This window comes from Oxyura jamaicensis, chromosome 13, assembly GCF_011077185.1.
Source record: "Oxyura jamaicensis isolate SHBP4307 breed ruddy duck chromosome 13, BPBGC_Ojam_1.0, whole genome shotgun sequence".
Taxonomy (NCBI): Eukaryota; Metazoa; Chordata; class Aves; order Anseriformes; family Anatidae; genus Oxyura; species Oxyura jamaicensis.
The window spans coordinates 7,530,531-7,547,085 of NC_048905.1; the positions used below are offsets into that span (position 1 = coordinate 7,530,531).

The window sequence follows — 16,555 nt, forward strand, 5'->3', positions numbered from 1 at the left end:
AAGAATTAATATCACATTAAAAATGCACTGTATTAAGTAACCCAACACTATTTATAATAGTATGTGTGTCTTCCAGACAGAACAATTTTATATATAAAATTCTCACAGCTTTATTGGATGCATGCCAGGCTTGTACATTAGCAGCAGCCAAACATTCACTAGGAACAGTCTAATTGTACAGCATCATGGCTGATAAATAGCATATTACTCCTATCTCTGAAGGTGGCTGGAAGCCCTTGGTATAGCAAGACAAATTGTATTATGAGACAGTGTAATATATATTTGTTTGGTATTTTACTGCATTTTAAATAGCCACAAGCTATAGAAGTCTTCCAGAATGCACACCAAAATTTCTTATTCCCAGAATGTGATTTATTTAGATCCAATGTATTTTATATACATGAGAAGAAATGTGGCAGTGTTTTCAGAGGGAAAAAAAATATACAATGTATAGCTATTTTAACTCACTTCTTTGATACTCCTGCTCTAGTTAGGATGAAAAAGGGACATTGAATGGTTTTTGAAATTGAATGTCTTTGCCTTTTTCAATGCTTTGGACTGTCATGAAATGGCAATCATGACTCCTTAAGTCTTCTGGGTCCAGAAAAAAAGTGCTGTCTCATTAAACAAAAGGACATCTTCCTTCTCTAATGTGAGAAGAGCATCGCTGATAGCTGCAACCTGTCTAATCTTGAATACTAGATCCACTATAAAAGTTAAACTTTTCCATGAGTTTTGCAATAGTGTAATCTCAGATAATAAACCCCAGGCTGTGAAGTGAGGTGAAAGATGCTTGCAGGTGCTCAAGTATTTCTTTCTTTCCCAAATCTACTTTGCATTAGTTAAAAGAATAATGAAAGAATAAATTCATATAAATTCTTATAAAATCAATTTGCAAGTAAATAACTAAGCATTCAAAAGGGCATCACAAAGGAAATTTATGGCTGATATTACCATCATTACATATTTTAAAGGAGATTTCAGAATTATTCCCAAAACCTCCATGGTATCTCACAGAAGGGACAAGGAATTAAAAACCCCTTACAGGACTTCAGTTTGGATGGACAGGTGCAGTGGCCACCATCACAAATAAAGCTACCTATTAATTAGTATTAACAGTACAGTGCAGGCATAGGTCTAGATAGGTACAGGCTCATTTTGGAGTATTAGCAATGATTTTCAGTAAACTGAATTTTAAATTAGAATGATGGAACATCTCTCCTCTTCCCTGCTTACAGCAATCCTAGAACCCTGAGTGCACAAAGCCATCAGCTGATTCAACTAATTAAGCTCATCATTTATATACTGCTGATTTATCCTAAGAACCCTCATTTAATAAGGAGAGCGAGAAGAAATTTAATTTAAAGGTAATATATAGACTTCTTGTGGGGACTGAATTATTAAAATAAATGCTTTCTAGAAAATACTTGTTCTACTGCAGGAAAATAAAAATTTCAAAAGAGCGTATTGAGTTTACATGGCAACATTTTGGTAGCAGGTGTGCAGGGGTGGCCTCTGTCAGCACAGCCCAGAAGCTGCCCCATGTCAATTAAGAGCCAGTTTCAGTCAGCTCCAAAAGGACCTACTGCTGGCCAGAGATGAGCCAATGAGCAATGTTGTTTGTGTCTCTGTGAGAGCAGATTTAACAAAAGGAAAAAAAAAAAAAAACACGCTATGCAACAGCAGCTGGGATAGAAGAGTAAAAACCAGCTTTGCAGACACCAAGGTCAGTGCAGCAGGAGGGCAGGAGGTGCTCCAGGCATGCAGCAGAAGTTCCCCTGTCGCCTGTGGAGAGGACCCTGGTGGAGCAGGCTGTCCCCCTGCAGCCCATGGATCCCGCATGGAGCAGATCTCCACGCTGCAGCCCGTGGAGGAGCCCCCAATGGAGCAGGTGGATGTGGCCTGGAGGAGGCTGCGGCCCATGGAGAGCCCCTGCAGGAGCAGGCCCCGGGCCAGAGCTGCAGCCCATGGAGAGGAGCCACACAGGAGCACGGGGGCTGGGGGGATCTGCCACCCATGGGGGACCCGTGTTGGAGCAGTTTGCTCCTGATAGATGGACCTCGTGGTATGGACCCATATGGGAGCAGTTCTTGAAGAGCTGCTGCCTGTGGGCAGCCCATGCAAGATCCGTTCAGGAAGGACAGCATCCCATGGGAGGGACCCCATGTGGGGCAGGAGCAAAGAGTGACTGTGAAGGAGCAACAGAAACAAAGCATTAGGAACTGGCCGCAGCCCCCATTCACCATTCCCCTATGCCACTCGGGGAAAGGTGTAGAAGAGGGTGGATGGGGGGTGAAGGTATTTTTAGTTTGAGTTTTGCACTTGTCTAGCTTGTTAGTAATAGGTAATAAATTTCTCTAATCTCCTTATGCTGAGTCTGTTTTGCCCATGATGATAATTGTAGGGTGATCTCCATGTCCTTATTTCAACCCTTGAACCCTTTTCATCACATTTTCACCCTCCATCCCTTTGAGGAGGGCGAGTGAGAGAGTGGTTGTGGTTGACATCAGCTGCCTAGCAAGGTAAAACCACCACAAAGAGAACTTGAGATTACAGTCAAAAGTACAAAGCTACTTTCAGATACTGAAACTTTGCCTAAAGCTAGGTATGTTTGTTTTGGTTCACATGGCTGTGTGGCAAAGCAGAGCTTCCTAAACTTGTGTTACTTGACTATAATTTTCACTGTAGTCACTGCTGGAGACAGCTCAGTGCAACCCAGCATTAAGATTCATAACAGCAGAAGCCACTGGCTGTGCATCTGACAGGAGTTCAGATGTCCTGGCATGAATTTCAGGTCTTTCACAGTTTGAGCATTTGTTGGGAAATATACAGACATCAAGAACCCCTGAAACTCAGTGCAAATTTTTAAAATGACATCATTTTCAGAAAGGCTAAAACAACTTTTAAATGTTTACATTTTGCCATATTGCAAAGAATCAATCACAGGAAAAAAATATAGGTTAGAAAGGACCTCAGAAGCTCTCTACTTCCATCTCCTACTCTAAGCAGAGTAGACTGGCTTGCCCAGGGCCTTTGCCCAATCAGGGTTTGAGCACCTCAGAGGATGGAGATCCCAGCACCATTCTGGGTCCTGTCCCTGGGTTGCACCCTTCACACAACAAGCAATTTCTTCTTCGTGTCCAGCAAGAATTTCCCTTCCTGCAACTTGTAACTATTTCCTCTTTTTCTGTCACTAATATGCCCTTTAGGTAGTGGAAGACTACTATTAGATCCTCTCTCGCATTTTTTGTTTTGTCTTGTTTATAAGTCAAGTGGAACTCCAACAATGGATGTTTCCAAAGTTTCACAAGAACCTAAATTAGCTACATTAAAGAACATTGGCCCCATTTCCTAGATGACAATATAAACAATGCAAAAGAGGACCACTTGGAGTTGGACTACTCTTTCATGCAGTGGGGACTTACAGCTCCAGGCCCATCAGTTCAGAGTTCTTTTTTTTTTTTTTTTTCCAGAATAATCTGGTTCCTCTTTGAGCAGCCTGAATGAAAAAAAGCTGTTTCCTGAAACATATAATTGCAATAGTAAAAGGCCTCACCAGACAAAGAGCTCCAAAATGATAATATTCTTCAGTGTGTATGTTTATTCTACACTTATACTCTGACCCTGATTAAACTGGCATCTTTCCATGTTCTGCATTAACTCAAGTTAATTTTTCTTGTAGTTTTTTCAAATAAGGTGAGATGCATTAAAGAGATTTAATGCCTTGTAGAGAAGCGTGATGTTATAAAACAGGAGACAGGAACTCACTAATTCTAATCCCTTGACAAATATATAATATAATTAAAACAAACAAAGATTAAAGTGCAAACAGCAGTCCAAAATCAACTACCCTAAATCCTTTGAAGGTATTCCAGCTGACAGCTCAGATTAGACAAGTCATTTACTAGTGTGATTTTACTTCCAAAAAAAGTGAGAGAAGGAGGCAGTCATCTCTTCTCTGTCTGGAAGTAGGAAATCTTTTATCACCACGTTTCCCTCCTGGCAATATCTAATTGAAAACGAATATCTTTAGAGTTTGATTATCTTCACCGTATCCATGATTGCCCAACTCATAAACAAACAAACAAACAAAAACAAATGAAGTATTCACTTAAAAGGATATATTGATGACAGAATTGATACAGGCCAAACTGCCTGAGATTAGGCTTTTACAAGCAAGAAAAATGAGTCAACAGGAGAAAGTATATTTACAACATCACATTTCAATGATTCCTGAAACATTGTGGATTTCCTCATAAACAGGTATGAGATAAATAGCAGGCTGATATACATAGCAGAATTAAGATTATTTGAATAATTTGGCTAGACTTCCTTTGGGGAGAGGGGGAGACTGAAGGCTGTGAGGGATAGAGGAAGAATCGGTAATTGCAAGCAAATGGGATTCTGGATAAAAATCTGAAATCCTTTTAAAAATTAAATACCTCAGCCTGCATCATTGCAAGGGTCTTTTGAGTTTACAGTATAAAATGTTAAATCAGTCCTGTTTCAGCACCTTTAGTCATTATTGTGCTCTTTGCAAGATCTGTGTCTTTTCACCAGATTTTGTCATTAAACAACCAACTAATCAAATAGTTATAGTTATATTAGTTATATAGTGCTGTAGCCTGAGCAGCAAAGTGCTGGTGCTTAACCAGTATTCATAAATTTCCCATTTTCTCCTTAAATTCTGTAGCTCTTTATAACCAAATGCCGTATCTTTTGTGCTTTTGGTATGCTTGGTATCTTAAGATGAATGAAAATGAAAAACATAGGAATTTGTTTCTAAGCAAACGTGTAATTTAGATTTTTTTTTATTTTCTTTCCAAAAAGAATAATTCAGCAGGCTATATAGAAAAAAAATAATTAAAAAAGACTATCTAGAAGTCCATGGTGTGTGAATTTTCAGATAGAAATCCCTTGACATCACAAATCTTAGGGATAGATCATCCTCGCACAGAGTATACAGTCAATAAAAACTTTTCTTCCATCAACTAATTTTTCTCCAAACTCATTTATTTTTAAATCTCCACCACACTAACTTTGACTGAGCAACAAATATCCAGGGACATTTGACTAGTGTAGACACAAAAATAAAAGGCAAAAGTTCTGCTAAATCCTGTAACTTTAAAATGGCTTGCTTCCTCTAGCTGCTGTTCTCTCAATTTTATTCAACCAAAGGCTTAAACTTGTTAAGTCTCTTAAAGGAAAAAAAAAAAAAAAAAAGTGAAAGACAAAATTTTAAATTCCATCTCTGTAGTCCACAAGCATTTACTCACACTTCAGCAACACCTGTCTGTCTCACACATTTGCAGCCCAGCACCACACTCTCTCCTAGGAACTGCCCATTATTTCCAGTGGGAATCCTGCTGGAGGATACAGTCTATATCCTAGAAGTTGAAGTATTTGTCCCTCATCATCCTACAGCTCTGTACAGTAGGGCACAGCCATCACACCCCCTCTGTTAAGGGCATCACAGAATCATGGAGTGGTTGAGGTTAGCAAGGACCTCTGGGTCTATTTGGTCCAATACCCTGCTCAAGCAGGGCCACCCAGAGAAGGGTGCCCAGGTCTAAATGGCTTTTTACCATCTCCAAAGGAGAGACTCCACAACCTCTCTTTATAATCTCTATCAATGCTGCATTACACTCACAGTAAAGAAGTGTTTCCTGATGTTCAGAGGGAACCTGCTTCACTTTGCACCCACTGCCTCTTGTTCTGGCACTGGACACAACTGAAAAGAGCCTGGCTCCATCTTTTTTACACTCTCCCTTCAGATATTTACACACATTAATGAGATCTCTCCCGTGAGCCTTCTTTTTCCAGGCTGAAGAGTCCCAGATCTTTCAGCCTTTCCACAAAGGAGAGATGCTCCAGTCCCTTAACCATCTTAGTGGCTCTTTGCTGGACTCTCTCCAGTAGCTCTATATCTCTCTTGTATTTGGATTCATGGGATCTCACAAAATGAGAAGTCTGAAATCAAGCTTTATGCCTTAATAATATAGGTCTGATCACACCCCTGTGAATTTAGTATCATGCAATGAAAACTGCTTTAACCATAAGGATATTGTTCCAATCCCCATATAACTGTTGTCTACAAAGCAGAGACTGACAGTTATTTCAAGTGCATCCCCAAGACACGTAAGAAACAACTATGCAGTTCAAAAGATGAAGAGCCCATTCAACTGTAAAAATACCTTGCTCAGCTCCTGCTCCCTACACAGGAATTGGCAAGTGATGAGGAACAGAACTTCTTGGAACCAAAATCCCCATGTTTCTTAAATGAACGTCATAAACTTTCGTTTTGCAGACCAGAAGGTGTTTTACTTTGAGAAGACAGCTTTTTTCAGAACAAAAAACAAATGAAAAGCTTCTGAACAAGGTGTCAGGGAGAAAACATCCATCAGACTGGGACAAGCTGAGGGAGGGATGGAAGAAATAAGCAATCAGAATAAATAATAATATATTTTTTTAAATAATCCCATTGGAACAAGAAAGAATCCAAAGAACAAAAATATGTTCTTAGAGACACTGCTCAAAGACTGGACAGTAAAAATCTCTCCTTTTTCTCTTATTGTACTTTCTTTCTCTGATATTTATTTCCTACTTGCTACGCTTGTCAAATCTGCTTTTATTCTCCGGATGCCTCTGATAGCATTTGAGATTTTGTCCTGCCATTTTCTTTGCTCTGAAAATCTCAACTGAATCACATAATTCCTATGAGCCTGCTTGCCTGTCTTTTCAGTTCTGGTGTTGGGTTTTTGCTGTCAATCTTTTGATTAACTGTGACTTCAAATAGTCCAGCGCAAGTGTAACTCTAAGCAAATGGATGATAGCATAAGTAGTTGGGCTATTGTAATAATATTTGCTGAAGACAACCATATAGCACCATTTGGAAATTTGGAAGAGTGTTGCCAGCAGGTCAAGGGAGGTGATCCTCAGCCCTGGTGAGGCCACACCTGGAGTACTGTGTCCAGGTTCTGGGCTCCCCAGCACTAGAGGGACATGGAACTACTAGAGCAAGTCCAGAGGAGGGTTACAACGATGATCAGAGGGCTGGAGCACCTGTTGTATGAGGGTTGGCTGAGAAAACTGGGCCTGTTTAGGCTGGAAAAGAGAAGACTGAGGGGAGACCTCATCAATGTGTATAAAAATCTATGGGGAGGGTGTCGAGAGGGTGGAGCCAGTCTCTTTTCAGTTGTGCCCAGTAAAAGGACAAGAGGCAACGGGCACAAACTGTAGCACAGGAAGTTCCAGCTTAATATGAGAGGGCAATTCTTTATTGGGAGGGTGACAGAGCCCAGGAACAGGTTGCTCAGAGAAGTTGTGGAGTCTCTTTCTCTGGAGATATTCAAAACCCACCTGGATGCCATCCTGAACAATGTGCTCTAGGTGATCCTGCTCAGCAGGGGGGTTGGACCAGATGATCTTCAGAGGTCCTTTCCAAACTTGGCCATTTTGTGATTCACTGCAGGAACAACTTGACACCCATCACAGAAATGAATGACATCTAAGAGCCCAATATACAGACTCCCATCTAATTTCAGACAATTAAAAGTTGTGCATCTTGTCTGAGTGCTGTGTCTAAACACAGCAAAAAGAGACAAGATTTCTAAGACAGTATAAGATACTCTCAGCAGGTGGCTATGTCTTTCTAATGTGTAAGGCTCAAACATCAAGCATTTACATGAGCAAAGTTAGGGAGAAGAAACACCATCTTGGGAACCAACCTTCCCCCTCCACCTCACCATCACAGTCTTGTGGTAATACTTACCTGACTGACCACAGAATCATAGAATGGGGCCTTAAAGATCATCTAGTTCCACCCCTCCTGTCATGGGCAGGGATGCCACCCACGAGATTAGGTTGCCCAGGGCCTCATCCAAGCTGGTCTTGAACACTTCCAGGGATGGGACATCCACAGCTTCTCTGGGGAACCTATTCCAGTGCCTCACCAACCTTTAAGGAAATAATTTCTTCCTAACATCTCATCTAAATCTCCCCTCTTTTAGTTTAAAACCATTCCCCCTTGTTCTGTCATTTTCTGCCTCAGCAAAAAGTTGTTTTTTTTATAAGCAACCTTTAAGTATTAAAAAGTTCCAATAAGATCACCCCAGAGTTTTCTCTTCTATAGGCTGAACATCCCCAGCTCTCTCAGCCTTCCTTCATTGGAGAGGTGCTCCAGCCCAATCAATCAACACATTAAAACTATGGAGAAGATAACTGCCATCTCAAGAAGCATCAGGCAATGTATTTTCTATCCCCTGGATAGGGAAATATTCCTCTCACTGTGTAAAAGGCCTTCTGGAAATATATATAATTCTGGACACAACTTTGCAAGAAATATATATCCACACAGAAAAAGCAGATACAGAGATGGGATATTAGCATGATCAGACAAGCACAGAGATGACCTCAGAAAAAAATTTAAAAGAGGTTGATCTGTTGTCAAGTAAAGCCTAAGAAAAATGTGGTTGCTTTCTAAGCTATGAAGAAAACAAGCCATAAAGAGGGACAAAAACTACGTATTAAAAGAATATTGCTGGCACAAGAACAAGCATCTACAAATTCATAGCAAATAACTATTGACAGGATGTCAGAAGAGAGTTTTTTAAGGCCTAGGAAGAATAACTTTCCAACAGGAATAGTCAGCACAACATAGGGAATTTTGCAATTAAAAGGAGTATTTTTACAAGTAAAATTAATTTTTTAAATGTGAAGATTTAAGATCAAATGATGCCTGATATAGAAAAGGACTGGACTTGATCCAAATGGTGTTTTCTCATCTTATGTTTTCATACAAGATGTACTACTCACATCCACTCTCCCTCAGCCCAGTTCATAATTTAGGCTTCCCCGATCATCCTTGCCTTTAAACATCTCAAAATACAGACACATTACTCTTCACATCTCCTCAAGGCCTTTGTCTCAAGCTACTCCTTCTGTCACTCTCCCTTCCATTACTTCTAAAAATAGAATTGCGAGGCAAACAGCAGACATGCAAAGGTTCATCTCAGGCATCTGTAGCCTTTTCTGAACACACTGTTGTTGAACTTTGAGGCTGCATCCTTCTTTGTGAAAGATAATTAAAGTAGTCAGGAAGAGGGAAACCTACTGAATTTCCATTGCTGAATTTTCTTTAATATCACTGTTTCTAGGATTTTCTTGGCCAGACTCCAAGCCTGATTCTGTAGCCAAGAAATCTGCCTACACAACAGGATTCTTACAATGTTGACATAAGACTGCTGTTTCTGGACATGTTCAGACAGGAAAAAAATATAAGGTTGCTTTACTTTTATATTCAGCCATGTTATGAGGCACGGTTCCATCAGAATGAGATGCAGGGAGTGATTAACTCACATGGCTGGTCTTTACTTGTGTGAATAAGGCACTGATGCTTAGTCTGCAGCAGTTGGGCACAGATTGCATGCCACTGTCAATAAGCAAGTGCATCCATTTTTGTCACTTGAAATGCATGACACCTTGTGTAAAATGATTCCACTGACATCACAGTTTATCAGGAAATATTATCCATTGCTAAATTTGTGTCTATTTTTTAATGTAACCTAAATATTGATTGCAAAATCACAGAGGAGTTATCCCACTCTGAATTTGCAAACATTTTACAGGCCTTTTTTTATGTACACAGTGGACAAAACAAGCAGACAAAAAGACTAAAAATCCATGGCCACATCATGACCCTGAAAACACTCAATGAACTAATGCTTCCTATAGTCAGTAAAGCCACCAATGTCTTTTTCTTCAACACAGCAAAGTAGCATTGCAGCATAAGATATGCTTTTCACTTAGCTGTCACATATGCTACATTGAACAAAGAGACAGCAAGATACAGAAAGATATGCAGTTACAGTTCACTGTATTGCTATTACAGCCATACATTGTTCTATTTTTAGATTTAACCTAAATAGAAGATGTAAAAGCATAAAATGGTCTCACACTTCTGTATATGTAAAAAGCATTCAAGCCTGTCATTTAAGTCAGAAGCAAAAGAGTACTAAGAATAAAGTAATAAACCTAAATTTTGAAAATACATTTAATTCTGGGAACTGAACTAACTTTTAGTGTATGTAGGCATTTTTCTATCTTCCAGGTACTAAATATATATATATATATATATAACCTTATAAATATATTTTACAATCCTAAAAAAATATATATTTTTTTAATTTGTGATTTAAGTTCTGCCTAAATTATAATTTTGGAATTTTTCCTGGTGCCTTGATTTATAACTAAAGGAGTTGCTCCCAATGTCTTTAAGTATTTGATGTTTTCTTTTTGTTACATGCATATTCTTAGGCAGTAATAGAATGTGGCCTCCTTTCACTTCAGAGGATCACGTAATGTTTATATTTGTAACTCCAAATGAGTTGGTCTGAAAGCACTTAAACACAGAATTCAGTCAACACCCAAACTTACAATTTGTTCGTTATTGAAATTTCTATTGGTTAATGACAAAAAAAAAAAAATCCTCTCATTTTAACATAAAAGGAGTAAAAATATTCATCACTAAAAAATGACTGTGATATTTCTGCACAGAAATCACATTTAAGACCATAGGGATTTGGAATAAAGAACAGTTTTCAAGAACGAGTAGCAGTTCTCTTTTCCACCTCAGATAGCGGGAAACTATTTTTCAAGTATCCCTTTAACTTAACTCCATTTTATTTTAAAACTTGGTGAAACTAAAGCAGCTACAGAAATGAAAGTACACAAACTGAAGCTTCTACCCACACCTGATTTTAATAATTTACCACTTTTACAAGAAATATGTAGAACCACAGAATGTTCTGGGTTGGAAGGGACCTTAAAGATCATCTAGTTACAAGCCCCCTGCCATGGGCAGGAACCCCTCCCACCATCCCAGGCTGCCCAAAGCCCCATCCAGCCTGGCCTTGAACACCTCTACAGATGGGGCATCCACAGCTTCTCTGAGCAGCCTGTTCCATGCCTCACTGGCCTCATAGTGAAGACTTTCTCCCTTATATCTAATTGAAACCTACCCTCTTTAGTTTAAAACCATTATCCCTTGTCCTGTCATTACGCTCCCTGCTATAGCGTCCTAGAGAGTCCCTCCCCACCTTTCCTGTAGGACCCCTTTAAGTATTGGAAGGCCAGTATAAGATCTCCCCGGAACCTTCTCTTCTTTAATTTAATCCTCTCCGTCTCTCTCAGGCTGTCTTCATAGGAGAGGGGTTACAGCCCTCTGATTATCCTCATGGTCCTCCTCTAGATCCACTCTGTGATGTCTCTAAGGTCCATGTCCTTATTATGCTGGTGTCCCCAGAGCTGAATGCAGTACATGTAAATTATATGCATGCATATATGTGTGTATATATATATATATATATAGTTGAATATCCAGTAAACAAATCACTATGTTCATCAGCACCACTTTAATAACTGACAAAATTTTGTTTCTAAGGGTAGATATATTTTCAAAGTCTCTGCCCCTTACTCTTCTGCTCACTCAGTTAATGCACAGGCTTTGGACCTCCCACATGGGTCACACCTACAGTTTCCCATCTCTGCACATAGGAGCTAAGGAAAGAAAATTGCCCCCACCTCACCCCCTCCAAAAATAATAATTAAAAAAAAATCTGGAATTTATTTTCCTTACTATGAAAATTTCCTAAAAAGGTGTATCACATTTCAAGTCTAAAAATTCACCTGAATGACTGAAATACAGCGAGATGTAATGAAAAGCACTTGGATATTCCTTTTCAAGAGATCAGGGGTACATTTGCATTTTTATTATTACACAGTCTACCAATACGTTAGTAACATGAGTTTCAAGATCTTGCTCAATAGGAACAAAGACAATAATCAATATATATATCACCTTTGTTATGAAAGTTTTTGCAATTATCAACTACTCTCCAGCCAAGGATACACTTATAAGACAATATTAGCATTCCAACAGAAGACAGACTTACTTAAAAGATTGCCAAAGAGGTTTTACACCCCATTATAAAGGTACTAGCTTTTTTTTTTTTTTTTTTTTTCCCAGATCCTCAGAATAATCAATAGCATTCCTAAAGTGCAGTAAATGTTCAGGTAAAAATTCTTCTTTTGATACTGCCAACTGCTGTTTTCTTGGACACTACAGTTTCTTACTGAGAGGCACTGACACATCTACTTTTGCAAGACTTAGTTATTCCACCCCCTTGCATAGTGAGACGTGTCACTATAGAGACTTAAAACTGGTTATGACGTTGGTTAAATCCTAGGTAGACCATCAGGAGTAAATCAAATAGCATACATTTGAAAAAAGATATTTCCTTGAGAGTAGAATTTATGTGTGAAAGGTATTCAGAAAAGAGGAATATATATATATATATATATCATTTTGTCAGCAAGTGAATAAGAGAAGGCATAAATAACTGCTTGGTTAAGGGCAAATAAGGAACCTTTTCTAGAACAAGGGAAGACTTATTAAAATTACTACACAGAAATTCAAGAGTTATAAAAGGAAGTGCTTTTCAGATACAGTAAAGCTGAATATGTATTCGATTAGCTAAAGAAGTTGCTGAAGCTACCCATATATCTAGGTTCAAAACAGGACTGGCCATTTCTAAGTATTAAAAGGTATAATAATGATTTCAGAACTGAAAATAAATATCACGATCACTAACTTAGTACAATCTCTAATAATTGTTAACTTGGATAAAAACAACTGCAGGTAGCATATTATACCATGTTTGTCTACCAAGGGTTCTCACATTTGCCTTGGGAACATCTGGAATCGCTCTTACCACAGAACATTGGCCTGGACGGAGCCAACACTGGTCACAACTCTGTAATCCTAAAAGAAGTGGCATCTAATTTCTCCTAATGTTGGAACGTGAAACATACTAGAGCACCGAGTCTCAGAAACTGTTCCCTGAAGATCAGGATTCCTCTAGTTACTTAAACTGAGGCATCAAAAGCTGGCGTAACTGAAGAAAAAAATAAATCACTCTTTAACAATATGTTTAATTTTGGTATAAACCAAATTAAATGACTCAGCATACCTGAGCAATCATCTGGTTCATAGTCACAATGATGCTTTTATGGCCCATAGCTGCTAACTAGACAAATAAATTGCTGTCATACATAATAGAGAAAGTTGATGATCTGAAGGCAAAACATCTCAAAACTTCACAAAAATATACCTCATGTGTTGATGCACAACACTGATTAAAAATATAACCTATTATACTTTGCATATAAGAACACTGAATCTTGGACAAAGTGACACAGTAACACACAGAAGATTAAACCTACAACACATCCCACCTTGTAACCTTACACGTGATGACAATAAGACGTAACAGTAATGAGGAGAAAAAGGATTGGTCAAAGGGTCAGAAGAGAATTATTTTAGTTTCACAAAACATGTGGATTGCTTTAAAAGAGAGATGAGCACTACAAATGACATTTTCTAAAGAGGTGCTGGATATTGAATTCCTGGTATTACAACATAGGCCTACTTTGCATATTGTAAACCAGCATCTTGGCTTAGCAAACCACTCACCCCTCAATGAAAAAAATCTCAGGAATTAGAAAAGACATCAATGACTCTATACAGTGTAAAAACCTCACATGAATCAGAAACTTGCATGGACTCTTATCACGACCCTACTTAGCTATCTGAATAGAATGGCACAGCTTGTAAGGTATTTACCTTTCATTTACAATTTCATTTACCTTCAGCTATATCTGCATGTCCAAATGTTTGTGACAGAAATTCTCTTTTATCATCCCATGACCATGTTCCACCCAAAGAGAGCTTTTCAGTCAGATCCTGGCTTTAGGAAAGATATAAAAGGTCCTGAAGTTTCCTCCAGGTGCCATGAAATTACACTTGCTATCCTGCAAATACCCTCAGTAGCTTCTAGGTGGCCACATGCTTCGGAGAAAAAAAAAATGAAAAAAGTACTTACCATTAGGACAGCACTCAAGCGATCACTTTGGACCTGCTGCACTTGGAGGCAGGGTCCTGGCACCTGTAACCTTGAGCCACTGGGAACGTTCCCAGCATCACCATTTGGGATGCTGCTGTTACCATGCCCAAAGCCTACAGATGCCCTGTATAAGTAGGTATGAGTCAGTTTACCCACACCAGTGACCTCCAGCATGTCCGGTGGGAGGTGGGAGCTGGGAAGCATGTGCACACTGTAGCAATACTTTCCATACTCATCAGCTGGGCAGCAACAGCTGCTGCTGCAGCAGCTTTGGTGGTGACAGGCCCGGCAGTGGCACAGCCGTGCAAGAGCAAGAAAGAGGAGGAACACTGTGAAGATGCAGGAGACACAAGCAAGGGAAACAATCAAATAGAGGTTTGTAGCGTTGAGCAGTGGTGGTGGCTCCCCATTGTCATCAAAGTCAGGCAGAGCCTGGGGCAGACTGTCAGCCAGCAGGATGCCCACAGTCACCGTAGAGGAGAGTGGTGGGTCCCCATGGTCCCGAACCACCACAACTACCTTGTGCTTGAGGAAGTCAGTGGTACGCATGGAGCGTGTGGTGCGCAGCTCACCGGAGTGTGGTGCCAGGTGGAACAGGGTGGAATCAGAGGAGTGGGCAAGGTGATAGGAGAGCCAGGCGTTCTCTGCGTTGTCTTCGTCATCTGCCACCACTTTGGTTACAAGGTAACCCTCATCAGCCAGGCGGGGCACAACTTCCACTGCCACTGAGCCATTCTGGCTCACAGGATACAGAATAGCTGGGGCATTGTCATTCTGGTCTGAGATGTAAACATTCACAGTTATGGCAGCACTCAAAGCTGGTGACCCATTGTCCTTGGCTTCCACTTGGAAATAGAAGCTCCTAAGCTGCTCAAAGTCAAAGGCACGTTTTGCATAGATGCTCCCATTGGCCAAGCTCACAGACAAAAAGCTGGCCAGGGCACTGCCTGCAACTGTGGAATTCCTGAGCATATAAGAGATCTGTCCATTCTCCCCTATATCAGAGTCAGATGCTGAGACCTGGTAGAGAAAAGCACCAAGTGGATTGTTCTCTTCCACAAACACATCAAATGTGTCAGCAGCGAAGACAGGGGGGTTGTCATTCACATCAGAAATCTGCACCCAGAGGGTCTTCTGAGTGGTGATAGGAGGAGAGCCCAAGTCTGTAGCAGTAATGGTGATGTTGTACCCGCTGATCAGCTCTCGGTCCAGAAGCCCACTGGTGACCATGCTGTAATAGTTTTCCAGGGAAGGTTTTAACTGGAAGGGAAGGTTATCAGGGATCTGGCAGGTTACTTTCCCGTTCTCCCCAGGGTCTTTATCCATAATACTCAGCAGAGCTATCACTGTGCCAGGAACAGCATCCTCAGGAATGGGACTGTAAAGGGATGCAATTGTTATCTCCGGGCCATGATTGTTCACATCAGTGATCTCCACCAGCAGCTTAGCTGTGCTGGACATAGCAAATGCCCCTTTATCCCTTGCTTCAATAAGCATCTCTAGGAGTGGTCTCTGAACAGCTGAAACATCACTGACTGTCACCTCTCCACTGTGCGGGTGAATTAAGAACATTCGCTGTAGGTCAGCAGCAGTAGTATTGCTAAATGAATACATGACCTCTCCATTGGGACCTTCATCCAAATCCGTAGCATGCACTTGCACTACCAAAGTGCCATTGGGGGAGTTTTCCAAGACACTCGCCCTATAAACTGATTGTTCAAATTCTGGTGCATTGTCATTGGTATCCAACACAGTCACAATGACTGGAACATCACCAGACTTTGGAGGATCCCCACCATCTTTGGCTGTAAGAACAAGTCTGTGAGTGGCTTGCTGCTCTCTGTCTAAGGCTTTCTTCAGAACCAATTCAGGATACTTACTCCCCTCCCCGCGCATCTGTATTTCCAAATGGAAATGTTCACTGGGATTCAGGGTATAATTCTGGACACTGTTGGTACCTTCATCAAGATCTTGGGCACTGGGGAGTGCAAACCGTGCCCCGGGTGACAGGAACTCAGGCACATTTATATGGTATTCACTTAAGGGAAAGATGGGGGAGTTGTCATTTATGTCCAGGACTTTAAATTCCATCCTATAAAGCTCTAGAGGGTTTTCTAGCACAAGTTCATAATTCAGAAGACAAGTAGATTTTAATTCACAAATCTGCTCTCTGTCTATGGGCTCGTTAATAGATAAAACCCCCGTGCTTGCATTTATATTAAAATATTGCTTACTTGAACCGGTGATCATGCGAAATTTCCGGGCTGAAAGTGCAGCCGCATCTATTCCTATGTCCTCCGCTATGTTCCCCACAGACACTCCGCGCTCTGTTCCCTCGGCGATGGAGTACACTACTTGCCCGTTCGCGGTGCACCAAGTAAGGCAGAAGACCATTAAATAGACCCGCATTCTTCCTCCCCTTCTCAGCTCCCCGCAGCCCGGCTCGGCAGGAACATAATCCGGTATCTCATCAGACGTCCGAAGTTCCCAGCGAGCGGGCACCGGGGCGCACCGACGGGAAAGCGAGAAGTTCGCTTCAGCCGTGGAAGCGCCCCGGCCCCGCGCGGCTCCGCCGCCGCCGCGCGCGGAGAGGC

The 16,555-nt window shown here is 40.7% G+C and overlaps 1 protein-coding gene across 1 annotated transcript in view; it reads right to left on the reverse strand.

Moving 5' to 3' along the window:
- Positions 1-16,189, reverse strand: part of LOC118173894 (protocadherin alpha-C2-like) — an 81,333-nt gene extending 65,144 nt beyond the window's left edge. The window contains exon 1 of the mRNA XM_035338850.1: positions 13,941-16,189. Within this exon, the coding sequence (XP_035194741.1) occupies positions 13,941-16,052 (2,112 nt within the window). The 5' untranslated portion in view covers positions 16,053-16,189. The remainder of the gene's footprint in view (positions 1-13,940) is intronic.
- Positions 16,190-16,555: the final 366 nt, after the last annotated feature.